Raw genomic sequence first — 27,838 nt, 5'->3', positions numbered from 1 at the left:
TCGAGATAAAATTCATTTAATCCAACTTAGTTTAAAAAAGCTTAAGTCACACCCACCATAGGAGGTGACCCAAGGCACTCAGGAGAGGCCAGGTAAGTGGTGTGCACGCTGGCCAGGATCTCGGCAGAGGCCTGGAGGACCTTCAGCTCTTCCCGCCACAGTGTTTCCACCAAAGACAGCTGACTTATCAAAGACACCTTTTCATCCTTCATGTGAGAAACCTGAAAGTTATTTTTAAAAATTTTTTATTGTAGTACAATGTAATGTAACATTTGCCATTTTAACCATTTTCAGGTGTACAGTTCAGGGCACCACATAATTCCCAGTGTGGTATAACCAACACCACTGCTCACCTCCAACCCTCTACCTCCCCAAAGCAAGCCTGTGACCACATTGGCATCCCTAGTCCTCTCTCCCCAAAGCCCCGGTAACCTGCACTCTCCTGTGTCACCATGACTTTGCCTGCAGATTTACCTTATATAAGTGGAATCTACATATGTCCTTTTGTGTGACTTTTTTCATTTAGCATAATGTCTTCAAGGTTCCAAAACTGCTTTTTATAATCCTAGTCCCATTTTTATACAAATGAGCTGATTTCTCATTTACTTAAAATACTAAGTTAAAATATAAAAGATAAATTTTTACCTATTTAAATGTATAGGTATTAGACATTGAATCCATCTGAGTGCCCATCACAGACAAATGGATCAAGAAAACATGGTGGACATACACAAGAGAATATTACTCAATCTTAAAAAAGGTGGATATCTATACTAAATGAAAGACATTATGTTAAATGAAATACGCCAGACATAGAAAGACAAAAATTACAGGTTCTTGTTTGTATGTGGACAGTAAAAAGTTGAACACAGAAAAAGAGCAGAATGGTGTCAGCAGATGCAAGAAGTGGAGGGACAGGGAAGACACTGGTCAAGGGATACGATGCCTGAGCTAAACAGGAAAAGAAGGCTCCAGAGACCTTCAAAGTCACCTAACAACAAGCAGAGATCTACTTACTGTACAGCATGCTGACAGCAGTTAATTACGGAATGCATATTGCGTCCTTGAAAATTGGTAAGAAATTAGATTTTAAAGGTTCTCACCACCAAAAAAAAGTATGAGGCGATATATATGTTAAATATCTTGACAAAGGCATTCCAATATGTGTGTCTACATAGGTGTGTGTGTATATATATGTAAATATGTCTCAAAACATCATGTAGTACAATGTAAGTATGTGCAATTTTTAATCTGTCAATTAAAAAGAAAGGAAAATTTTAAAGGTATAGGTATAAAGTCAACAGTAAAATCTAAAATTTACAACATTTAAGACACTAAAAACTGCTCTTAAAAAAACTAGTCATCAGGTGCAGTGGCACATGCCTGTAATTCCAGCGACTCCAGAAGGTGAGACAGGAGGATGAAGAGTTCAAAGCCAGCCTCAGCTGGCGAGGTGCTAAGCAACTTAGTGAGACCCTGTCTCTAAGTAAAATATAAAACAGGCTGGGGATGGTGCTCAGTGGTTGGGTGCCTCGAGTTCAATTCCTAGTACCCTCCCCCCCCAAAAAAAGGCCTACTGTCCCTAATAACATATAAGACAAATAACTTCACAGTCACAATGCTTGAGAAAAGGATGTAATATTCTAGAAACGTACCCTCTGAAGCACCATAGAACTCTCCTCCAGGAGATGATGGCATATTTTCTGGGCTAGGTCCAAACTTGTCTTCTCATTTGCATCTGAAATTACTTCTCCAAGAAGTACTTTTTTCCAGCATGTACTAGAACCAAAATGTTCAATAAGAAAATTTCAACAGGCTCTTGAGAAATAAAGATAGCTTTCATACTGCAAACTACAAAACTCTCCTCCAATTCTTCCAGAAGCATAATAAAACTCATTCTATAAGCAGCTTCTCCAAAACTTCCACACCATCTGCAGTTCCTGAGTGGAAGCAACACAGTGCACTAAAAAGGAGTACCAAGAATAAAAGGCAGGGAACTGGGAGCTCCTTGCCGGCTGCGATGAGATTTTACTATCATCACAACCCTGTGTCTGTACACAAGTAAGTGGAGCCGTGCCCCCCAGCCGAGGGGAAAAAGATGGAGACAAAAGAGGCAGGTAGAGAGAGGACAGGGAGGCAGGTCCACAGCAGCAAGACCAGAGGACTCAGGAGTCAAGGCACCGGAGTGGCCCTACTCTTCAAAGAGACAGTCTTTCCTGCAGGGTGACAACTTGAAACACACTTCACAGCGGAAAACGCTCTACATGCACAGCCATGCCTTTCTGTACACGAAGGCCCCTCTGCTTACACACTATGCAGGTCTGTGGGAAGTGAAGCTCAGTGGGCAGGTGGGCTGACTTCCTGAAGGCAGAGTGCAGGCGAGCTAGGGCAGGATGCCGAGCCAGAAGGCTGCAGGGCCAAGTCTACACATGAGGAAGGAGCACCACCAGGGAGAGAGGATGGAGGGGCAGCAGCGATTCTGGAGAAGCGACCTAAAAGGGAAGGGAAGAGCGGATGCGACGCGAAAGTGGACGCAGACACAGCCAGCCAGAAACTCAGAGCAGCTGACGAGACACAACAGGGAAGTTGCGAAGCCTGCAGAGTCACAGAGGACACTGAACCTCAGGCACAGAGTGCTCGTGACAGAAAGCAGAAAACTACCCTGTGCCCGGACAGTGCTCCAGGCACTGCCTCTCCTATTGAATCTTCACAATCACCAACAAAGCACTGTGCACGTCAGACTCAAGGGAAGAGAGAACGGAAGCTGCAGCCCTCAGCCTGAGACAGCTCGCAGGAGGTGACCAGCACACAAACCCCCTCAGGCAGAAGCCCACCACTTGCTCTTCCTGCACCCCACTCAGAAGTGACTCCGAGGGGAGAAGGAGGCCTAAAGACCACTTCCGGGAAACATCCAGTGGCTCTCTTTACTTTTAGGCTGAAGTGCCTACAAGGGACTCACTTATGCCTTGTTCTGAGAAGGATTTAAAAACACCTGCATGGGTCTACACAAACACGATGTAAAACAAATGAACGGGGAGATCAAGTCAAAGGAAAAAATGAAGAGGAAAAATACAATCCGGCCAGGAATGAATGGATGCCTACACATTTGGGAGGACCACAAATTTTCCCGAGCTTTCTTTTACAATTAAAAAAAAAAAGGAAACATATCAGAAACAACACACCACCTGAGAGTAAAAACACCTACAGTTGACCTTGAACAACTCAGGAGCTGGAGGTGCTGACACACAGTTAAAAATCCGCATGCAATTTTCTTTTGTTCTTTGTTTTTTTGTTGGTTTTTTTTTTTTTTTTTTTTTTTTTTTTTGGGTACCAGGGACTGAACTACATCCCCAGCCCTTTTAATTTGAGACAGGGTATTATTAAGTTGCTTAGACTCTCACTAAGTTGCTGAGGCTGGCTTCAAACCTCTGATCCTAACTCAGCCTCCCAAACTGCTGGGATTACAGTACCACTGCCCAGCCACATATAACTGCTGATTCAAAATATTCAACTACTACTAGCCTGCTGGTAAGTGGAAGCCTCAACAATAATACAGTCGATTAATACATAAGTATGTGTATCATACATGATGAAAAATACACATGGCCTGGGAGAAATGACTTTTACTGGGATACAATTTACTGTAGAGAAAAATGCTCAGGCAAAGATGATCAGCAGAGTTTTAAGCAGATATTCCAAACACCACAACAGCAACAGGAGGGGCTATGAAGGTATTACAGTAGCACAATATGCACTATGCTAAATTTTATGCAGCTATGATTTAAACTGCATCTTTATGATCTGTTTGTGCTAAATTTTTATAAAATTAACTTTATGTATATTTTATGGTGAAGTGATAAAATGGAGTTACCTATACATATTTGATGTTTTCAAGACATATCTAACTTTTTCTTAATTTTAAAAATATATCTAGGCTAGCCAAGCACAGTGGTGCACACCTGTAACCCCAGCAGCTCAGGAGGCTGAGGCAGGAGGATCACAAGATCAAAGCAGCCTTAACAAAAGCAAGGCACTAAGAACTCAGTGAGACCCTGTTCCTAAATAAAATACAAAAAGGGCTAGGGATGTGGTTCAGTGGTTGAGTGCCCCTGAGTTCAACCGTTGGTACCAAAAAAAATGTCCAGGGTATGCAGTTCATCTGCAAGGTTTTTCAAATTATTGCAAATTAAAAAAAAAAAAAAAATGTGTAAGTGGACCTGCACAGGGCAAATCTGTATTGTCCAGGGTCAACTATATTTCTGGTGCTGGGAGATCTTCTGCTTCCCGAGTCCCTACAGGAAGAGAAAACAGCTTCAAGCACAAAAGACAACACTGAGTGAACACCAACACATCCAGCACTGTGTCAAGGGCAATTTCTAAGCATTATTCATTTAATCCTTGGGCCTCACCATCTTCAAGAAGTCCTCCCTCCACGCTGGGCAGCAGCAAGATGGAGGCTGCTACCCCGAAGAGGCCCCGGGCTGAAGAAGCCCTGTGCTAGGCAGAGCACACCCCAATGAGATGACAAGCAGCTGCTGTGAGTGGTACTGACAGCTTCACAGGACACTAGGGAGCCTGCCAGATGCATGTCCATGATGGGGGCTCCTCTGCCCATCTCTCCCGTGGAAAACTAGGACTCTCCTTCAGCTCAGCTTCTGGATCTGCCCTGGGGCGTGATAGGTGGGGCTGTGGTCAGGAGCTCTAAAAAGGAGACCTACTCTGAGTCTTGATGCTGAAGGGTGACAATGCTCACCAGCTATCAGGTCACCAGGGGAGAAACACACGAGCTGAGGTTGAAAGGCCTCAGAGGCATGAACTCTGATTACGACTAAAACCAGATTGCCAGAGAAGGTGGAAAGAGTAAAACACACCCTCAATCAGTAAGTTACACACAGACGGCCTTCCTTTATTCCCTGTTTTGGTATTTAAATGCAAGCCCAAAACACCCCAAAATTGTGCCCAGACTATAGCTACAACTTAAGACCAGTACATGTGGAACTTACAATTTTTCAGGTTCCAGACATAACAACTTAAGAGCTATGAGTAACCTCCAAGATGGTCCATCCCATCCAAATGTCAAATTCCTAAAGTAGAAAAACAAAAATATTTCTGTTGTTTCAGTATTTCATGACACCATGACAAATGGTTGATAAGCCAAACATTTTTTAAAAAGGGGCCACAAAACATTGTTACCTATGATTTTGGTCAAAAAGATGAAAAAAATAAGTCTGCAAATACTTCAGAATACAGTTTAAGAAATGGAAAATTCTCTTTTTTAATTATTTTAAAGAATGTATGGTGGCACACATCTTTAATCCCAGCAGTTCAGGAGACTGAGGCAGGATGATCCCAAATTCAAGGCCAGCCTCAGCAATTTAGCCAGGCCCTAAGCAACTTGGTAAGATTCTGTCTCAAAATAAAAAATAAAGAGGTCTAGTGATGTGACTCAGTGGTTACGCACCTCTGGATCCAATCCCTGGTACAAAAAAAGAAAAAAAAAAAGCTATCTTCCAATCATTTTTAGTAAGAAGCTAAACTTGGTTAAGAGATACACAGAAAAAGGGCCCAGGACAAAGTTCACAGTGAGATGAATGCTGAAAGAATTCGGATTATCCTGGGGATCAAACAAGTGGCAACCACCACAGTCAGCACAGTCAGACAGCTCTCACACAACTGCTGGATTATTTAAATCTTAATTCTATCCCTAAAGAAAACTTGGAAGGGAGAACCCAAAGGCCTGTCTACCCATGTGGTGTGGAACCACCCAACCACCCGCTTCCCCCAGAGTCTGTACATGATACTGAGTGGCTGGTTACCCTCAAGGCCACTCCGTCTTGCCAGATGGCAGAGGCAGGGGCTCTCTTTTGGCATAGTAATTGAATAGTTCAAGTTTGTAGAGTATGTCCTCAAGTAAGTTTCTTTAAAGTGTCTCAGTCCTGGGTCCTCTCTCCACAACACAAAGTACCACTTTGCTGCACACAGTAAGTGCTCAACAAACACCTACTAGTGAGCTGATAGGAGGTGTCTCATGGAAAACCCAACCCACAATTTTGTCATGAATACTTCCTAAAAGAGTAATTTCAAGAGGGTAAGGGAAACACTTACTCTAGAAAGCCATGATCCTTTAGAATGGAAATCTTTTTTGTCATCTGTTTATCAGCTGACGAAAGATATTTAACAAGCATATCTACATTTAAAAAAAAAAATTCATTCAGAGATTTAGGGTATAATTCACACAAAAGTGTATCTTTCCTCTCCATCTGAACTCACCTTCCTTCCCATTAGGAATCAAGTATAATTCCTAATGCACACAAAGGAAATCTACTCTTAAGTCCAATTCACTGAGAGCATTATTTACTCCCTGAAAAACTCTAAGAATTCCAAGGTCTCAGGACAGAACACCCATAAGCTCAGTTCACGTTCCCACAAAGTCAATGAAGAAAACCAGGTCATTAAGACATGAGAATAACTTGGAAAATCACAACCAATGAAGCACAGGCTCTATAAAAACATGAAGGAAGACTTGTAAAAGAGTTTTTAAAAGCCAGAAAATTCAAAATAGTATAACGATCAGTGATTGCAATTACAAAAAAACTCACTGTGAACATGCAAACACTGACAGTTGTTTGGAGGCTAGGGCAGGGTAAGAAGGATTCTTCCTTGTCTGGTGGGAGGACCTTGCACACACTAGGTAAGTGCTCTACCGCTGGGCCATACCCCAAGTCCCTTCTTTATTTGTAGGTAAAATGTGATTTTTTTCAAATTAATTTATTTGACAACTATGATTTTATAGCCACTAATATTAAAGCTATGAGGATTCTGAAACACGAGCCAATCTCAAAGCAAGTTTTCCAAGAGACTCTGCAAGGCCCAGTTTTTGTTGCTTTATTTATACTTCAAGAAGTTTTATTGGTCTGTACACAGAATGGATAGTATGACCTTAACCATTTCTATGTCCCTACCTCAAATTATATACTGAGGAAATCTCTCAACGTTTTTTCATGGCCTACAAACTGCTTTTCTGCTGCTTCAGAAGAGGGGGGGAAATCAGTTTTCTGTGTACCTTTTTTTTTTTTTTTGCGGTGCTGGGGATTGAACCCAGGTCCTTGTGCTCACAAGGCAAGCACTCTACCAACTGAGCTATATCCCCAGCCCACTCTGTGTACCATTTTTAATACTAAATTTGGAATTTTCACATCATAAATTTAATGACTAAACTATTATTTTAAAATAGTAATATCAATGACAATGGCTATTAGCAGACCACAAAAGAACACAAGTGAAATCAACATTTCACCATGGCATTAATCACCAAACATAAGGATTGTATATCACATTTATCTCTTTGATTAGCAGTTTCTTACAGATGTCTTAATATTTTCATTCCCTGCTTTCTAATCCTGTCTTCAGTGACAACAACACTCCAGTACAAACATTTCCATTTCCTTCCATCTACTAATACTATGCTTATCTCCTTAGCTGTTTTCCTTTTCTTTTGCATTGTCCAATATGGTGGCCAGTGGGTCAGAAATGGCTTTTAAGCACTTGAGATGTGACTTGCCATACTAAGAAATGAATTTTAAATATTCATTTAACTTTAGGTAATTTAAACTGAAACAGCTATATGCACCCAGTGGTCACTGTATTGGATGGTGTAAGTCTAGGTTTCTTTCAGTCTAGGCCTCTGACTTAGTGCAATAAAACTCTGCTCAGTTCTTCCTATCCACATTGTCAATCAAAGCTTTGCTGTTTTTACTTCAATACTGAACTGCACAATTAGGAGTACAGCAAGCTCTACCCAGGATAAAATAAATGATTTGTAGGTATGTCTCAAGGTTTTGCTATTTTTATTAAAATTCAAAATAACCACATATCCAAGTGGGAAAAAAATTGTCTAAAGAAGAGCAAAACAGATTCCAACCTCTTGAGACGTAAACACAAGTGTGAGGATTGCAGAGGGAAACAAAGCCATACTCCAGCAGCAGCCGCTGGTTATCGTGTGGGCCGTAGCAGATGAACACCTCCTCGTGCTTTCTACAGCCGGAAGCCGTTCTAATTTCGTAACAACGAGACTTCTCGTTAAAAGCTGCTTCTACCTAGAATGGAAATTTGTTAAGAGATTATTTTAAAAGTTGAGTGTGTGGTCTCTGTCATAAGCTATTTTTGGACATTCCTTTAAAACTGTACTAACCATTTTTTGCTCAGGGCCCCCAGGACACACACCCACAGATGGCAGTGCATGGTTTTCCTACAGTTGTCTATAATATCACTGCTTTGTGGCACAAATGCACCAAAAGACCCATCTAAATAAAGTCACGCCAATGGGGACTGACTGAGTCCCTGAGTCCTGCATCTGACAGCACTGCACATCCTGACACTATTCATCAACACCAACAGAAACACCCATCTGACCTCAGACTTGTGTGTTGAACTGTGGAAAAGGCTTCTTTCTGTAACAGTAATAATCAGGCCAGGGCACTGTCCTGGGCCTAAGCAAGCACGGCAGGCCCTCCCAATCTCCACTCACCGGACTCTTTAATGTCCTCATGGGAGGATGTCACATAAAGGGAAGAGCAGAGCCCAGCCGTGCACCTCCACGGTGCACCCCTCAGGCACCCCTCACCCGCAGGCGAGCCCACTGATGGACTCCTCTCTGCTCTGCAGGCCAGTCCCTTACCTCGGGATACTCATTAACCCTGCGGACATATTCCCATACCTGCCACACAAGAACAGGGCAGGAAAAAAGGGTATCTGTGACTCTGTGACTATCTCCCAAAGGATTCTTTCATGAATTCCTACTCCTCTCCCCACAAAGATTCATCCATTTAGTAAACATTTACCAAACATCTATTATATGCCAAGCTATGCCCCGAGCCCTGGGGTTCCAAAGAGAAACAAGACAAAGTCCCCATCAACCAAGATTTTGGTGCTTAGTTGGGGAAGGAGCAAGTCCATCACGATCAGAGCAAAGGTAAAGGCTGACAGCCATGCCACCAACTGCAAAAGGGACAGGACAGGAAAGCAAACTAGACTTCACCCCAGTCTGGAAGGAGCAGGAAGGAAAGAGGATTCTGTCACACGAGCTGCTGCTAAAGGCAGGACCAGAGTATAAAGCCAGGGCGCCTCAGTCCTGACAGCAAAGTGGAGAAATAGGGCAAAGAAAAAGCATGCTGAAGGATAATGGGGTCAGAAAGAAAAACCCAGAAGGCAGGAAAGGTGGGTGGGTCCTACGGGTTCACCTGAAGTCAGCTACACCTCCCCAGTGGTTGTGCTCACTATTCAAAGTCCCAGGTTCTACACACTGAAATCTTCCTATCAAAACAGAACATGTCACCATATCCGCTTCTCACCTGTACGTGCGGGCTATGATTCAACAGATCCAGGTAAGGAGCAAGCGCACAGGTGTCTGGCTCTGCAGAAAGGCATTCCTGCTTCCTAGGCCTCAGATACACCGCTCTGGTGTTGACAGTGCACCAGGCCCACAGGAAGGCGCTGTAGCTGAAGATGTTGTCAATGGACTCTGCAAACAGGGGCTGCAGAGAAGAGAAAAAGTCTCTGGAAGAAGTAAACAACTTCTGCACATGGGCTCTCTGCTCCTCACTCTTTGCTTTTAACGGTTTGGGTAAAAGATTCACCACTTCTGGTTCCAAACAAACAGGGCAGGTGTAGGTCTTGGGTAAAATCTGTAGGTAAGGCTTCCAGAGAGACCGGTCCCCTGCATGCCTTTCTGACACTAAAAAGGTGCACAAAGCCAGCAGAGGAGACAGACGAGGCTTCCACCTTGAAAAATTAAAGAGAGATTGAAGGAGTTACTCTTACTTGAAACATGGAATAAGCTAAGTACTTTGGTGTGCCGAAGGAGGGATGTGCTCAAACTGCCAACAAGACAGCTGTCTCTTCCTTAGGCTCCTCTTCTCTAGAGCACACCCCAACCAGGTACATCCCACCAGTCACATTTATGTGTCAGAAAAACTGACTAACAAAATTCCAGGACTGTTTACAAGAGACACCTTTTTGAAAACAAAAATAAATAAACACCTCTTTGCTTCCAACTTGGGTCTCCTGTTTGAAAGCTTTTGCCATAAGCCCATTGGTTTCACCTGAATAAGGGTATAAAATACAGTGGGGGAAAAAGCTGGTAGGGAAAAACCTAGACTTATACCATCTAATACAGGGATGCTATGTAGCTATTTAAGTTAGATAGAATTAAACTGATGCTTAAAATTCAGTTCCTTAGTACGGCAAGTCACATTTCAAGTACTCGAAAGCCATTTCTGACCGAAGGGTACCATTTTAGACAGTGCAAAATAAAACACCTGTCACTCCCCAAAGTTCTACAGACAGCGCTAACCTGGACAGGAAACTGAGTGAAATCATAATACACTTAGTGCCAAGACTTTTGCTCCTAAACTTATATGCTTTGTTAGAAATTACACAATTTTGGTTTACATAATTACTGATAAAATATCTCATGTGGCATGATTGTGTTTACAAAAGTTATCATTAATCTTTTAATATCCAGATCCATATACTGAGATGCATTCCACCAAAAACTAAAGACTGATTGAGAAAAGGACAACCCTAAGTATGCCCTGACTCAGGCATATAAAGATGCAAGAGGGGTGCCCAGAGCTGTCTTTGGGGTTAAGAAACAGCACAGCCTTTCAGCCCCCATAATGTAGAAACTCCTTCTGCTGAGGGCTCACACAAGGCCTTCAGAGGTGCCCCCAAACCGAAGTCCACCAGAAATGAGCGAGAAAATAGTCCCAACTTTCTTAACTCCCACATCACCTCCTCTCTGCACCTAAAGAGAATAAATTCTTTCATAATATTAAAGCTCTTCATAGTTGGGGAAGAACTGAAGCATGTAAAATAAGGGTTCAACTAAAAGAAAGGGTTCAATAACCCCTGTGGATACCTACTAAGGCGAAGGGGAGCAACTGCTATCCACCAAAGCACTCGGCTGTGATTAACATATACAGTTCCACTTAACCTCCACTTTCTAGTTAGGTGATGGGTCAGGACTCACACCCATGTCCCCCACAGTCTATTAATGACCTCAAAACGCAGTTTATATGCATGAAGAATAAACCTCTAGAACAGAATATACCTTTCAATTTGAGTTCCACTGAGTTCAGGTACTCATTTGCTAGACGAGGGTCTGGCTCCTATTGAACTGTGCCTTGGACAACACATCTGCCAATGACAAGGCATTCAGGGAGAAGCACTGGCACTAGATAAACATGACGTGGCCACTTACTTAGTAATGTACACCCCTAAGTAGCTTCGAATCACTGTTTCCGTGGTGAGCAGGCAACTCTCGGGCAACGAAATAATCATCTGTCCCTCCTTGCCAAAAAGAAAGTAAAGTTTAGGACACCTACACTTTGGGATGGACTTATACATATTGTGAAGTCATTGATACCACAATCATCTAACCAAAAGCTGCTATAACCCAACTACTCGCCACAAATGAGCCCGCCAGTGGGCACACTCCCAATTCTGAGTCAGCAGATGCAGGTGAGATCGCTCCAGCACTAGGTTCGACAACCCCACAGAATTAAAGGTTCAGAATGGGAATGACTCCCACCTGTCAACCCTGCACAGGAAGGAAACGTGGACACTTGAACACCTCAAACCATATAGTTCTTCCAATTTCTTATGTGAGGAACCAGTGATACCTGGGGAAACAGGCAAAAACGACTCAAAAAAGTTCCAACCTATGAAGACTGGCACAGCACCACGCTGCTTAGTTTCAACTACTCAGGAGGCAGAGGCAGAGGCAGGAGTATCACCTGGGCCCAGGTGTCTGGCACCAGTCAGGGAAACATAATGAGACCCCTTCCTCTTAAAAAATCTATCCAGTTAAATCCTAGCGAGCAGGCAATGGACTAATCTCCTGTGCCAGAGAGGGTGGCCGAGCAGCACAAAGGTTCTAATTCTACTACTTGCAAAAATGTATATTCCAGTTTCTCTTATTAAAATACAAGCATATGGAGAAAAAATAAAGTAGCAGGTACTAGACCCTGTGGACACTGGGTGTATAACAGTATAGAACCAGTAACAGTCACCAAATAAAGCACTAGGAAGCAGATCTAAGAGTCTGCTTTCATTTTAACCAGTATCAGTAATTTAACCAGTCAGTAAATTATCTCAGTCAAAGATCTCTGGGGTTCAATTTCTGGTTTCTGAATCTACAAAGCAGATGATCAATGTAGACTCCTTGAGCACCAACATCCCATGACTTTCTACTAAAAAAAAAAAAAAAAATCTTCTATCTTGATTGGTATATATCTCTGTAATAAATAAATCCTCCCAACTATACAGTTTAGATCTGTGCATTTCACTGCACGTAAAATGTCTCTACTTTCAAAAAATTTAAAAAGTCGCAGTTGAAAGTTCAAGTGAAACAACTGCTAATTATTGTTCAATCTCAACAAAAACTACCTATAGATACTGCTGTGTACATAAGAGGTCTATTTCTTCTGCCCAAATTCTGTTTCAAATAAGTCAAGGCATAATTGACATATTATGCCTTCCTGAAAAATATAAAAATATTGCACAACAGTGTCAATGTACTTAACACACTGTTGACTGTACACATAAAAATGGTCAAAATGGGCTGGGGTTGAGGCTCAGTGGTCGAGTGCTCGCCTGGCACACGTGGGGCACTAGGTTCGATCCTCAGCACCACAAAAAAATAAAATATAAGGTATTGTGTCCACCTATAACTAAAAATATTTTTTAAAAAAAGAGCACTTAAAAAATGGATAAAATGGCAAACTCTCCTAAGTTTTATATATCTTACCATTAAAAATTGAAAACTAATAAAAATATAAAAACAGCACAATAGAATTACAACATTGAAAGGTACCATTTTCTTAGCTAAGTTTAACCCTAATTAAATAAAGTAATTAAAAATAAATTTAGCACCTGGAGGTGTAGCTCAGGGGTTAAGTGCTTTCCATGCACCAATATACAGCACCATAAAAAAAGAAAAAAAAAAGGTAACTAGATAAACGTAAGATAAAGGAAGCAATTAATTCCTTTCCAACTTTAAAGAAAATCATGCATCACATAATGCTCTAAAATACTACAGAGAAAAACTAAAAGGGACCTTAAAGATCATCTCCTTATTTGCCAGGTAAGGAAAGAGAAGCAGAAAGGATTGCTGCCAATCCCAGAGCTGGCAGCAAGCCCTGGATGGTCTCATGTCTTGGCCCCAGCTTGCTCAGGCCTCCTTCCCCTAACACAAACAGCTCCCCTCCCACATCTACAACATGACCTGATTTTTAAACCCTGATGTGGTGGAGCATGTTAATAGTGGCCTACCCCAAAATGACCTCCCTTTCTTCTCCCAACAGTCTCATTTGAAGAGCAAGGGACTAGAGAAAGGATAGCAGGTCTTCCCCTCCCAAGCGGCTGCAGGGCTGAGGGTCAGAACACTGGCCAATGACACCGGGCTGGGAACGTCCTTAAAGGGAGGATCCCTGCACCACCTCTCCCCTTGCTCCAGCAGTCCTGCAGGCTTAAGGAGTGACAGAGAGTTGGAAGGAGTCTGAGCCTCGAAGGCCATGGATACAGACATTTATTAAATGACAGCAAAATACACTTCTGGGCTGTTTAAGCACTGAAACAGTTTTATCTTTTATATGAAGCAAACTTAATTCTACTTGCAAGAATTATATTCAAAACCTCCATTAGTAAGTAAGAGAAATAGTTGTAAGTCTGAAGTACTTTTGATTTACTTGATTTGAACCACAAAAACAAAGCAGCAAAATCTATATTGGGTTTCAAGGATAAAAGAGAAGTTCTCGGGCTGGGAAGATAGCTCAGTCAGTAGAGTGCTTGCCTCGCAAGCACAAGGCCCTGGGTTCGATCCCCCGCAAAAAAAAAAAAAAAAAAAAGAGAGAGAGAGAAGTGCTCACCCGCAGGACTGATCTGCTCATCAGTCCTCTTCCTGTACCTAGGAAAGCAAACAGAGAAAAGAGATCAATCCAACTGTATCGTCAAGGTCCTAGAGAGCCCATTTTGAGAGAAAAATGTGAACAAGCTTCAAAATTACAAAAAGTTGAAGACGGTGTCTCTTAGCCAGAGGAGAGAGGGTCAGGAAGCTATTCTAGAAAATATCCTGACCTCCTTATGAGATTATAATCCATTTGACAGTGTGGAGTTCATGGATTGTTCTTTGGTTTGCAAAAACAGAAAATTAAACATTCTGTTAGAACCTGACAGCTATGGTTAACAACCAAAAACTAGGAGAAACCCTAATACAAAACAACTAGGTGAACGTTGTCAGAACCCAAAATGAAACTAACTTGTGTCAAACCCCGAGGAATGAAGCCAGGAAAGGCCGTGAAGGGAGGGTCCTCACGCTTGACTGCCTGACGATACCAACTACACACACGACTGCCAAAACCACAGCCTCAGACAAAAACACTTCTGTGACAATAACTGCCCAGCAACTGTCTGTCTGACCTTGGAATGAAGCCACCCTTGTTATTGATCCCTGTAACCAACAACTGTTTAAAACGCCTTACCCAACTCTTGTCACTCACCTTTAAAAACCCTTATCTTCCTTCTCTGCCACAGTTCACCGTGGCAGTGCCTTTGCCGTTCCTAACTACACTGTTTTGGGAGCCACTCTCTGTTGTTATTAGCACAAATCAAGCAATTTAGCCCAAACTCACCACATGTAACTGATTCTTAGGGAGCAATTTTATCATATCATTTCACTTGGCCAGAGGCACACACAGTAATCATCTATCTTGGGAGATACAGAGGAACCTATTTTGCTCAAAGTCAAATTACCTAATGGGTAACTGAATGGTAATGTTAATGGCCAGAGGAAGCATTCAGTAACAAATACTTTTAAGTTTTCTATAAGGTAAAATGTCTGTATCCTGCCTTGTGATATAGAATTTCAGAACCTCTACCACACAACTCCCTCTCTGTGCTGTGGGAGACCCCAAGTCCTTTTGAAGGGCATCTGGTGTACTCTGTGGTTATCTCTAGCCACCCATGGGCACAGCAGGGTATCCTTGTGTGCAGGTATGCACTAATAGCAAGCTATCCAACTTCTGTGACAGAATATTCCAGAAGAAAATGACAACCTAACCTCCACAATGAGCTCTTCAATTCCCAGATCAGAAGTTGAACTGCCTCAGCCCAGGTGACTGTGCAGCCTATAGCACTCATCAACTGGCCATTCACCAGCTCCTCCTCTAAAACACTGATCTAAAAAGTCAGCTGAGGGACAGATGGGCTGAGGCTCCTCCTGAAGCCACACCACTCAAGAGAACAAGTACCTCAAATGGTAGGCTGGACCCTCCCTTGCCTACAGAAAACTACACCAACTCACTGGGGCCAAGGATAATCCCATCAGCCTGCATGCTTTGAAAAATCCCAGGAAACTACCACAGGCAGGGTAAGAAGCTCACAGGTCACACATTACACCAGTGTCGTTCCTATGACAACCATCCAAGCATTCCCCGGAGATCAAGGTCCAGGAACAGCTGCACTTCCACTGAGCAGACAATTAGGTTTAGTGCACAGGAAACCCAGATTCACAGCACTGGTCCTGTTGATACTGGTCCTGTCAATACTGGATCAGTCGAATTTGTAGCCCCGCTCCCACAGGCGAGCGACGTACCATAATTTGTCTTTTATATGTTAGCCCCGCCCATGGCTTCATCTTATTTTTATATTCTCATTCTCCTTTTCCGATTTTTCTTCTGATTTCATCATTCTGTCATTTCTCTTCCCCCACCACATTCATTTATCTTTACAAGGTAAAGTACAGTGTAGCTACAAGGAAGAAGCCCGACCCTCAGCAACAAACATGCTACCCAACAGAACTCCGCCCCACAAGGATTGCCCACGGTCCACACGGCTCCACGGAGAGAGTTCAGCAAGCTGAAGCACAACTCTTACCTGGAAAATGAGCAGGAGTTAAGTTCCTATCTTCAAACTTCCTGTCTTTCAGCCACTTCTTTAGCTCTATAAATTCAGACTTGTAGCTCTCATTCACTGGTTAGGAGAAGAACAAACATGCTCATTAAAAGCATAGACTACCACTGTAAAAGAATACCTCTGATCAAGAATAGCAGACAGACTGATCATAAAAGGGAATAAACTTCAACAAAGAAGTTTATTAAAGTTTAGTATCAACTAAAACAGCAAGACCATTAACTATATGATCATCTCCTCAGGAGCATTTCATCAAGTCATTCATCCTGATAAAAATTCTAAGCAAACTAACATAAGGAAAATTCCTCAGCCCAGTAAATAATATCTAATAGAGACACAATGGTGACAAACAGTGCTTTCAAGACCAAGAGAAGCATGTCTCACCTCTCCCTTTTCATTAACACCAGTTCACATGGCAAGAAAAACAAACCTAAGGAATGAAACTGGAAAAAATAAGTAAACCTGTACTTATTCTCAGAAGACATGGGCACCCATAGAGAAAATCTAATGGGCGTCTACAAAAAAGCAACCAACTAGCCAGTGTGTAAGCACACACCTGAAATCCCAGTCACTACCCAAGGCTGAGATGGAGGATTGCAAGTCTGATGCCATCCTGGGCAATACAAAGAAATACAATCTCAAAACTATGAAATAATAATAATATACAAATACTAAAATACTATGTTGCAGAATACCAAATCGATTTATAAAAATTCAGTAGTATCTCTATGAGCAAAAAACAAAAATTAATATTAAAAATATCATTTGAAATAGCATCAAAAAATATTTAAAAACCTAAAACTTATATAAATCTAAAAAAAAAGTAGACCTACACATCAAGAACTTCAAAATATTACAATTAAAAATGTAGAAACAGACTCTTACAAATTGAATGTTACTGCCCTCCCAAAATGAGTATGTTGAAGTCCTAATCCAACAGTCACTGTATTTGAAGATGGACCCATACACAGGGAGACTCAGGTTTAGGAAGTCAGGAAGTCATGAGGGTGGGGCCTTAAACAAGGGATTCATGGTCTTACAAAAGGCAAAGAAAGAGGACTGAGGGTGGTAGCATGTGTTTACCGTGTGTGAGGCTATGGGTTCCGTCCCCCAGCACCAAAAAGGAGAGAGGGACTTGATCTGCTGTGTGCAGATGGTGGTGATGCTGCTGGCCACTAGCCAGGAAGACAGCACTCACCAGGAACCAAATCAGTAGCACCTTCACCTTAGATTTCCTAGCCTCTACTACTATGAGATATAAATTAACATTGCTGAAGCCTATTCTGTGGTATGCTGTTACAGTAGCACAAGCTGATGAAGACCAAGACTGAAATATGTTCTGATCAAGTTAAGAAACAGATGGTAAGCCCTAGAACTATAACTAAGGAAGTAATCCAAAACAACATAATGAAAAGACAATAAAGAACTTAAAACAGCACATTAGAAAATACTGATTTCATACAAAAGAGTAAAGAAGAAATACAGGAACAAAAGCAAAGATCGGAGACACACAGAAAACAAAATGCAAAGTAGATGTAAAATTCACCTCTATCAATAGCACTGAATGTCAATGATTAGGCAATCTGGGAAAAAGCGAAGTTTGCTAGGCTGGATAAAAACAAGATCCAAGTATATCCTGTCAAGAAACACACTTCAGAAACTGAAAGTAAAGGATGGAAACCCACTGATCATACGCAGCACTAGGAAGCTGAAGTGACTACTCCAGTCGAAGACAAGAAAGACTTTCAAGCAAGGATCAGTAGAGAGAGATCTTCAATAATGATGAAGGGGTCATCCATCAGGAAGATACAACAATTACACACAGATATGAACCAACAACAGAGCCCCAAATACATGAAGCAAAAACTGGAAGAATTAAAGGGAGCAGTTGTCAATTCTACAGTAATTACTAGACATTTGGAGACCCCATTTTCAATAATGGTTAGAACAACTGAGCAAAGGATCAAGAAGGAAACAGAGAAGCACAAGGACCCACTCAGAACTGAAAGACAGATTCTAACCACGTTACCCACAGCAGCAGAAAGTGCATTTCTCTCAGGTGCACATGAAGCATTCAGGACAGACCATGGTACAGACCAACAAGCAGTGGCAAGAACATGGAAAACTGAGACTCACACACCGCTGTGGGAGTATAGAACATACAACCACTTGGGAAACTTCCCCATGCTGCAGTTTCTTACAAGTCAGACACCCGTGTGCCATGTGACTCACCACTCCTGCCCACGTAGCTATTAAGGAAACAAAGGTGTAAGTTCATGCAAGGACCTGTGCACAAGTGTTCACAGCAGCTTCACTTGCAATGGCCCGAAACTGTAACTACTCCAGCAGTCAGTGTGAGGGAGGCAAAACCTGAACTCTACACCCAGGTTAGCGCCTGGGGGTCCGGCAAGCATACTGGCAAAAGACTCATTACCAAGAAAATAAAGACAAAATTTTATTCACCTCTATACCCAGATATTCACAGAAAAAATGCAACTCAAGGAGGTGAGTAAAATGTGGGGCTTCAGTATCATCTTACTAGGGTATCTTGGTTGGGGAGAAAGCACTTATGGGAAAATGAATGGCCGTTAGAAAGACACAGGCCCCCAGAAGAGATGAGAGCTATCTATGACAGTCCTGTGATGACACTTATTAAGGTGACTTCTTATCCCAGTGCCAGGTTCTCATCTCTAGTGATAGGAGTCTATCTTCTCAACGTCCAAAACTTCTGGCAGATTTATGACTAGTGAACACTACTCAGAGGCTTTGGTTTTAAACAAGAAAATGAATTCAGGGGTGTTAGGTCAGAATTTGGGCCACTATATGAGGGAGAGCAGAGCAACTGAGGCAAAGGGCAGCACGCCACATGGTGACCAATCAAACGGGCAGGAAAACTCCACTGACCCTTACCTCCACCTGTCACTCAGCAGGACCCCCACCCATTCTGGCCTATAAAGACCCTGGGCAGCAGGGGCCACGTGCAATTTTCTCCAGCTCGCTACCCTGACCTGTACCCTGGGGGCTGGGGATTTCGCCCAAGAGCCAAATTCCAATGAAGCTTGCTTCCCCAGCTTTCTGTCCGATTTTATTTGACTACTAGCTGTGCCCCCGAGCTTACATTTGGTGCCGAAACCTAGGGGGATTTTCGGGCTTCCCCACATGGGGGTTGAGGTCCACACCCTACCTCAGATGAACCAGGAGATTCCATTCCGCTCCAACCCATTTCCCTTATCTGGCATCAGAGGGGGTAAGTGCCCTGGGGTTTTTCCTGTTTGCCTTTCCAATCTTTACCATCCGATCCGCACGGGGTCTGTCTGTTGCATGGGCCACAGACCCCCGTCCATTCCATTTGGGCTCTGGTTGCCTTGGAGACATCCCGGCCTCCAGTTAGCCCCCCCATTTACTCCGTTCCGAACCACCGAAAGTCGAAAGACGTTTTGGCTTTTGGCCCGTCCACATTTTTCTGGTGTACACAAGCTAAAACTGGGATGCCTTTTTCTGCTTCTCTACACCTAACTGGGTAAAGTTGGACGGCTAATGGGAAATACCAGTACCTCACTGGACCCCAAAACTTCTTTGGGCTGTCTCTACTGTAATTTTACTAAACTGGGACTCCCCCAGGACTTATAGGTAAACAGCTAGTTTTTATTTGATGGTGGCCTGGCCTCAGTATGTTTTAGATCCCAAGATGGCCACCAAAGGGAACTCACAACCATTTGCAAGCTTGGATTTGGCGCTCGCCCTGCCCTTTCTTCTACCTGTTCCACCACCCAAGTTCTCACCGCTGGTCCCAAACCCCATCCCCTCCATGCTCTGGCCAGAATTCCCCCGGTCTTCCTGTCCTCCTCCTGCAAACCTGCCTCCTCCTCCTGTGGATACAGCTCCTCCTCCTCTTCCTCCTCAAAACCCTCCCACCTCCCTTCCCTCCTTCTCCTCCAGAAGCCCTTCCACCCACTCTGTTCCCTCCTCCCCTGTGAGTACTCACTCAGGATCTCATCAGACCTTCCCACCACCTAGCCCAGAGCTCCTTCTCCTCCGGAGGTGGCGGGCGCAGAGGGTGTTGTGCCAATCCAAGCTCCATTCTCACTCCAGACTTAGCATGACTTCTTCCACTCTCACCCCAGATTGACCACCCTGCATCCAACAGCACCACAAGATCCTGCCGACCAAGTCCACCTAACCGACATGACTCTCCCCACAGATGCAAAAAAAAAAAGCCTTTTACCAGAACGTCAACAAAGTGATAATTAACGGCCCTGTCATTTTTCCAGGACTCTTGTTTTGTTTTGTTTTTTTCTTAAATCCTATATTTTTTGAGCTCATAACATTGATGTTTTGATCAGTCCTATTTTTATTGAACTCGAGTTTTTGAGTATCTATTACACTGCAATGAAAATCTCACCTATAAAAACTAGAAGGCCTTTGTTTTTGTGTTATGTGTATATTGTATTGTCTATTTTGTGTCCAAAAATAGTGACATATCATGACTTACCTCACACGTCTCTAGGTGGTCAAGTTTAAAACTGTTAATTTGTTTCTAGAACTTGTCTCCAACAGAAAAGAGGCCACAAATACTCTTCAATATACCTAGCTGATATCTTGGTTTTTACAGTAAAATAAGGATTTGACATGTGTGGGATTACTCAAATATGTTTCTTGGAAACATCTAATTAATTTACAGGGTGTTGCCACTGGCCTCCTGGCGCAACCAGACCTTCCTACAAACTGGTGGCATCTCTCTCCAGGCAGCTTAATTCTGCATTCGTGGGTGGCTACCATATCGCCAAGTACTGACTGCAGCAGCTGAATTAACTAAGGAAGGTCTAAAAGTCACCCTACTCCAACCAATAACTGTGTTTTCCACCCATTGACTACAGGACCTCTTAAACCAAATCCCTTCCACTCCCACAGGTGCTGGAGGCCCTGTGTTCACCTCCTGAAGACCTCTTCAATGACCCACGCCCCTCACCTGACCTAACCATTTTTGCAGATGGCAGCTCTGTGCTCGGTCCCGATGGACGTTGTAGAACCACTTACACAGTAGTCACCACCCCAAGTTCTGGAAGCCAATTGCCTTCAAGAAGGGACCACTTCCCAAAAGGCCAAACTCTTTGCTCTGATTAGGTCTCTAATTCCATCCAAAGGTAAACAGGTTAACATCTACACAGATTCCAAATACACCTTCTTGATTGTTCACTCACATTCGGCTATTTGGAAGGAGTGCGGATTTTTCACCACAAAGTGGTCACCAAATGGGAAAGAAAAACAGAGGTTTCTAAGTAAGGAATATATTCAGTAGAAGGGAAAAGAAAATGTTTCTGGGTAAGAAAGTTCTTGTGTGATGAAATATATGAGGGTCGAAGAAAGTGCTAAGAAAGTCTGTGTAAGTAAAAGGCAAATTTCAACAAGTTTGTATCTAACTAAGTTGGTTATATGTATGTGAGACAATCAGTTAAAGCTATTTAAGGTTTTCCCTAAGGTCAAATACTAATGTGCTGATATAAGCCAAAGTTTAATCTATATGTTAATCTATATGTTAAAAAGACAAGAATTCCTTTAAAAACACTAATTTACCCTTGACATTGTCTGTTAAGTTTTATTCTTTATAAACTTCTTAAAATGACATTTAAGAAAGATGCAATGCACTATAGCAAAAATGGGACAACAGTGACTGAGACTGGGGTCTCTGACCTCATGGCTGTGGCATGCCTTGTGCCTGGGAGTGTTCCTGTGCAGGAGCGCAAGATGCCTAACTGTTGTAGCAGTACCCTCCCTAGGGAGACTCTGTGCACGAGTCCTATCAGCTCTGACATTGATCTCAGGACACAGCTCTTGGACAGGAAGGAATTCTTTTACTAGATAACCAGTGTTTCATCAGCTCCCTTCTCTGGTTCCTGCCCACCTTACAGTAACTTTGGACAGTGGACGTCCTTGAGAGCTACACAGAGCTCCTAGCATTGCACTTTGCAGCTCTGAAAAAGTTACATCAATGTCCTAGTCTCTGTAGCTTTCCTGAAAACAAAGAATAATGCTTACATAGTCTTTAACCTGATAATAAGACATACATAAATGAAGATTACTGACATAACTCTTTAGATCTGCATTTCCATCAGAGAACAGAGCTCCATCTGATCTCAGTTTAATCTTCAAAATATGTATTTATAAATCTTTATTTTCTGTTCCTCCTTTGCCCTTCACTGAACTTGAGAATTTGGTCATCCAGGTCATGGCAAAAGAGGTAAAAATCACCTTCAGAATTAGAACATTTTACCTAAGATTTGTGAACAGCCCCACCTTACCTGAGATAAGGCTCTGCATCACACACTGCTGCACGTTAGAATGGCTCCAAAATAAGCCAGACTTTAACCCATTTAAAGTTGTGTTCCAAGTTTGATGTTTGTTGTAAAGATTACTGATCTGAAACAGGTGATAAAATGAATAACTCAGCGAAAATTCAAGATAGCTATTGCACAAACTGAATGTTTTACTGTTGGTGATTCCATTTTGTATTTTCCTTGTGAACTAACTGTTGCCTGATTAATTTTTTGCAGAAGTACTGCTTCAAGAGCAAACACTGTAAATTAACTTGAAATAGTAAGGTATCACCGATAGGGCAGATAATATAGACTCCAATTAGACAAAAGGCGGTGAATAACTATAAAGTCATAGACATTGAAATTAAAGCCCAGTACTCTTACTTTATGACTGGTGAGACTGGCCTGCTGGATGGTTAAGATCAAATTTAGAGATTGAGATTAAATACAGAGGCCAAGAAAAACCAGTATTTGGCTCTTGCCAAGAGTCAGCCTGAATCCAGGGAACAAGAGAACTTCTCTAAGGAGCTTTGCAATTCTGGGCCGCACAATCTCCCGATCAGGGAGATTCATGAGATCACTGGAAGAGGAAAAGCCAATCAGTGCACCTGTTGCAGAGGCGGATCATTGGAAAAGGGAGACATCCCTGAAGCTTCCAAGGGAAGCCACCTCATGGAGGAGACCCTGCCTAACGGATGGCACTAACGGAGCTAAGAAGCTGCTCCTAAGCTCCCTATGAGTGACCCCTGTGGGAACTCAGCTGACCCTTAACAGACAGGAACAGGTCAATTTGACTAGCTTGGTCTTAAACACCTAGCAAAACAGTTAAAACTGAAATATAGCCATTCTTGGGCATTTAAAAAAAACAACAGTTAAATGCAATGTAAGATGTATACTTGTGTTTACCCCCCTAGAATAAATAAAGACTGGAAGCTACAAGAGAGAGATTCTTAGGCAGATATACCTGCTAACTATCAAGAGAAACTGCCAGAATCAGGAGTTTTTAGTCAGTTTAAGGCCTACAGATCCTCCTAAGCTACACAGGTAGGCTTAATCTATGCTTGCTAGTATGATTATCTAGCCCTAAGTCACAAAAATATAGAGATCACTACTAAACACAGGTTATACCAACAAGAGGACTTGGTTATGCGGTCACTGCCACCAAAAAGTTAGAACAGCAACTCCAGAAGGTAGTAGAGGCATCTGCTGCCCCCCTGACATCCCTGCAAAGATGAATATTGTTGAATATTATTGCTCAAGTTTCCTTGCAGAACTGTCAAGCACTAGATCCAATGGCAGACAAAGGGGGAACATGCCTCGTCCTAAGAGAAGAATGTTAATGCTGCATCAGTGAAACTGGTCTAATGGAAAAAACGTCGAAACTCTCAGATGTCTAAATGAAAGGCTGAAGCAAGAAGGATCAAATGACCACTGGCCAGGATGGCTGAACTCCACTCTCGTCACCTGGCTGACCCCCTATCCTTACTCCCCTATTTGTGATAGGATTTCTGCTAATAATTGCTTCCTGTCTTCTCAGGTTTGCCCAGAACCGCATGAGTGAGGCTGCCAGGGTGACATACAACCAGATGCTCCTACCTCCCCACTTCCCCACCGACCTAAAACCCAAACCTTTCTTTCCCCATTCCGCCCCCTAACATGCAGGAAGTAGCCAGATGGACTCCGGCGCCCTATAGCACCAAAAAGATTGGGATGTTAGGTCGGAATTTGGGCGACTATATGAGGGAAAGCAGAGCAACTGAGGCAAAGGGCAGCGCACCATACGGTGCCCAATCAAACAGGCAGGAAAACTCCACTGACCCTTTCCTCCACCTGTCACTCAGCAGGACCCCCACCCATTCTGGCCTATAAAGACCCTGCGCACTAGAGCCACGTGCGATTTTCTCCAGCTCGCTACCCTGACCTGTACCCTGGGGGACTTGGGGGATTTCGCCCAAGAGCCAAATTCCAATACAGCTTGCTTTGGCTGCTTTCTGTCCGATTTTATTTGGCCACTGGCTGTGCCCCCGAGCTTACAAAGAGAAAAAAAAAACTTAAATATATATACAATATATTATAGATCCTTCCATCATCAACAGGATGAACAAACAATGGAAGAAAAAAGAATGAACTATTCATACAAGTAACAATGTGGAATTATTTCAAAATTAAATAATTATATTAAATAAAGGAAATCACATTTTTTAAGAAAAAGGCACACTGTGATTCTATTTATACAAACTCCATAAAATGCAAACTAAACTGTTGTGACAGCAAGTGGTTACCCAAGGTTTGTAATACAGAGAGTTCAGACAGGGATGGTAGGAAGAGATTATTAGGAAAAAAAAAAAAAAAAAAAAACATGGAAACTTTACAGGATGTATACACATACCAAATTACATACTTTAATTATGGAATATTCATTATGTGAATTATACCAATAAACCTTTTTTAAAATGCAAAGGCATAAGCCTTCCAAAGTATGTTATCAACAAACAAATAGATTTTGCGGGAAGAGCAATAAATTAATAAGCATAAGCATTTTTTATGTGTTTATTTTGAAAAGTGGTAGCACTGTGTTGTCTAAGCTGGCACTGAGCTTCTCAGCCCAATTGATGTTGCCCACTCATACTCCCAATAGCTGGAACTACAGGTACCCACCAGTATGTCAAGTTCAATGAGAATGAGCATATAAATACAGACAGATACAGCTTTACACGTATGTAAAACATGTAATAAATTGCTGACCCTCAAAAAATAGTTTAGTTTGGAAAGATCTTCATGAGAAATCCTGGAAAAATATTAGGTCCTCAAAGAAGAGGACAGCTAAAAAGGGTGACTGCAAAGACTAACATTAACAAGTAGTAGATATGGCATTTTCAAAAATATAGGACCTCAGTTCAGTCCTGAACACAGGCGAGAAAGCAACAAGCTGGGAGAAGGCAGAGAAGTTCTAGGCTAAGGAGGACTATGAGAATGGCAGAGCTGGAAGTGAGGGCCCTTGTTCAGAAGAGGTGAGCACAGATGACAAACTGCCAGGATACAGAGTGGCCAACTGAAGCTCCCTTACTGAGAGACATGAGAGTCAGCAAAAGGAGGTGAGATCTCACACAAAGGCATGAGGATCCCAGGACACCAACAGGCAACAAGGAAGCACTGAGGGCAACAAGTGGACAGAAAAGAGGGTGGAGGCAAAGGAGCAGCTGAAATCATCCCAGGGGGCAAGTGGCAGAATGGAAACCAGCCTAAAGACAGGCTTATGGAGGGCCAGGAAGCGTGAGGCAGCGGCAATTGCCTCAAGATGGTGCCCACATGCTTGGGGTCAACTAGGAGGAGTGTTACTAATTTTACACAGCACTGTTTAGTTGTCCAGGCATTTTCATAAACTGTCTCTCGTTCTGGCTGAGTTACACAGATTGAAGTGACGAACTTACACTCCCACGTTTACATCCTACACATAATTAAGGTCATGGCCAGAAACAGAACCTGGGTCATCCCAAAAAAGACTACTGAAGCAATAAGCTAAATATATTCATATACTCACCAGGGTTGAAAGAACACAAGGGCACCATTAAAAAAAAAAAAAAAAGTGCTCTTTAACAAACATTACTTTTGAACAATGTCTACATGGTTTTCAGAAAAGCTATGCGTATCACTGAACACTAGACAAAAAGGAGCTGCTTTACTAATAAAACAAACAAAAGCGTACCTCCTCTTGATTTTGAACTTCTGAGGCATTTTCGTCTCCTGATCCGACTTGTTCTCCCTCTTCCCTTCTGCATCCTGAAACTGGAGTTTGTGCAGATGCCCAGTCTGAAATACAAAGCATGTCTATGTCATATTTTCCAGGTGCATGACAATAACCACCCTTGGACCTCTGAATATGCAAATGTATATTTGGGTAAACTGTTTCTCTAATGTGCTTTTTGTTCATGAAAAGTTTGGGCCATAAGCCTCTGCAGTAAAGGAGACCCCATTACATGGGTCCTTCTGAAACAATTCCAGTTTGAGGGCCTACTGAATGTTAATGGCAGAAATCTTCATAACTGATTTTTTTTTTTTTTTTTTTTTTTTTTTGGTACCAGGGATGGAACTCCAGGGCACTCAACCAGAGTCACAACCCCAGTCTTATTTTGTATTTTATTTAGAGACAGGGTCTCACTGAGTTGCTTAGCACCTCGCTCTTGCTGAGGCTGGCTTTGAACTCGAGATCCTCCTGCCTCAGCCTCCCAAGTCACTGGGATTAGAGGCGTGCGCCACCACGCCCAGATCATAACTGATTTCAAAAACAAGTAATTGGTGACTTGCCCATCACAATCCTGACCGACATTTATGAAAGCATCAATTTAAATTAACCAAACTTAGAATATGTAGAGCTAGAAATTCCTGTTCCACAAAGTCTCCGACAAATCAAAAAATTCGCTTTCAGTGGCACAGTCCTATAATCTCAGCAACTCAGGAGGTTGAGGCAGTAGAATCACAAGTTCAAGGCCATCCAGCCTCACCTACTAAATGAGACCTCCATCTCGAAATTTAAAATAATAATAATAATAAAGCGCTAGGGGTGTAGCTCCATGGTAAAGAATCCCTGGGATCAATCCCCAAAACAAACAAACAAAAAGGCCTTCCGTGTACACAGTGCTTTGCTCGTCCTGGCCATCAGAGTACTGAAACGAACACCGGGAGGTTTCTGCAATCGACTAGGAGCGAATGAGAGCCAAAAAAGCAGACACGCCAAGGTGACAGGAGGAGGAACGGCTGCTGGAGTCCCTACGTGCGGCTTCCACAGAAGCAGGGCTCCGCGCCCGCCGCGCTTTCCTCCGGGGCTGGGGTGGCCCGCGCGCTCCCTGCGCCCGGCCGGCCACCGACAGAGGCGCGGGCCTCAGGCGCGACGCCGGGCCACCCTGCTGTCCCCGAGCCGCACGCCCGAGGGAACAGGCCGCGCGAGCGCACGGCCGGGCCGGGGCTGGCGGCGCCCAGGCACCGCGTCTCCTCCGCCCAACTCCAGACAAATTCCTGCGCCCCCAGCCGCCGCCACCCGGGCAACGCGCGCTCTGACCGGAAGTGCGCGCGGTTCTGACAGGAAGTCCCCTTGGCTCACCCGCAAGCTCTCCACGGCCTCCGACACGGAGCGGGCGGAGGGCGGCCGGAGGGCGGCAGGAGGCAGGTGCCACTTTCAGAAGCCCGCCCAACCCGCAGGGCCAGAGGCCAAGAGCCGCCACGCCCTCCTTCGGGCCTCGACCGCCCAGACGTCCGTCACCCTCGGAGCTCCGCCCCTTCCGCTGCGAGCCGCCGCTGCGCGCGCATGCGCAGCTCTCGCGACTCGCCTGCGACGCCCGTTGGGGCCCTGGTGTGGGCGCCTGGCCAGCGCAGGCCGATATCGCCCTCCGAGGAGCTGACCTAGGGCGTCTTTATTTAGGCACCACTACGACGCAGCTTCGAGGGCGCCCTCGCCGCCCGCCGGCCCTACAGGACTGGGTCACCTGGTCCCCATCCGCTCCACTCCTCCCTCCCACGCCCGTCTGCCCACCTGGCCCGCGCTTCCCGCTCTCTGCCCA

At 43.4% G+C, this 27,838-nt stretch overlaps 1 protein-coding gene across 6 annotated transcripts; it reads right to left on the bottom strand.

The window, feature by feature from the left end:
• Positions 1–27,571, bottom strand: SETD4 (SET domain containing 4). Of its 6 annotated transcripts, none has more exons than XM_079101182.1 (12): positions 27,382–27,571; positions 25,990–26,093; positions 16,526–16,582; positions 15,934–16,029; positions 13,929–13,966; positions 10,039–10,100; positions 9,351–9,780; positions 7,922–8,096; positions 6,106–6,187; positions 5,004–5,084; positions 1,656–1,779; positions 1–221 (listed from the first exon to the last, which is right to left on the bottom strand). In XM_079101182.1, the coding sequence occupies exons 2-12, from the start codon at positions 26,060–26,062 to the stop codon at positions 42–44; spliced, it is 1,398 nt and encodes a 465-aa protein (XP_078957308.1). In that variant the 5' UTR covers positions 26,063–26,093; positions 27,382–27,571; the 3' UTR covers positions 1–41. The 6 variants fall into 6 exon arrangements, with proteins under 6 accessions (XP_078957308.1, XP_078957306.1, XP_078957307.1 ...); XM_079101180.1 differs by lacking the exon at positions 10,039–10,100 and adding an exon at positions 11,261–11,349 and having other exon boundaries at positions 27,382–27,570; XM_079101181.1 differs by lacking the exons at positions 10,039–10,100; positions 27,382–27,571 and adding exons at positions 11,261–11,349; positions 27,150–27,283.
• Between the last annotated feature and the right edge of the window lie 267 nt (positions 27,572–27,838).

Source organism: Sciurus vulgaris, assembly GCF_902686455.1.
Source record: "Sciurus vulgaris genome assembly, chromosome: 10".
Lineage (NCBI taxonomy): Eukaryota > Metazoa > Chordata > Mammalia > Rodentia > Sciuridae > Sciurus > Sciurus vulgaris.
This window is presented reverse-complemented; position numbering and strand designations above follow the sequence as displayed.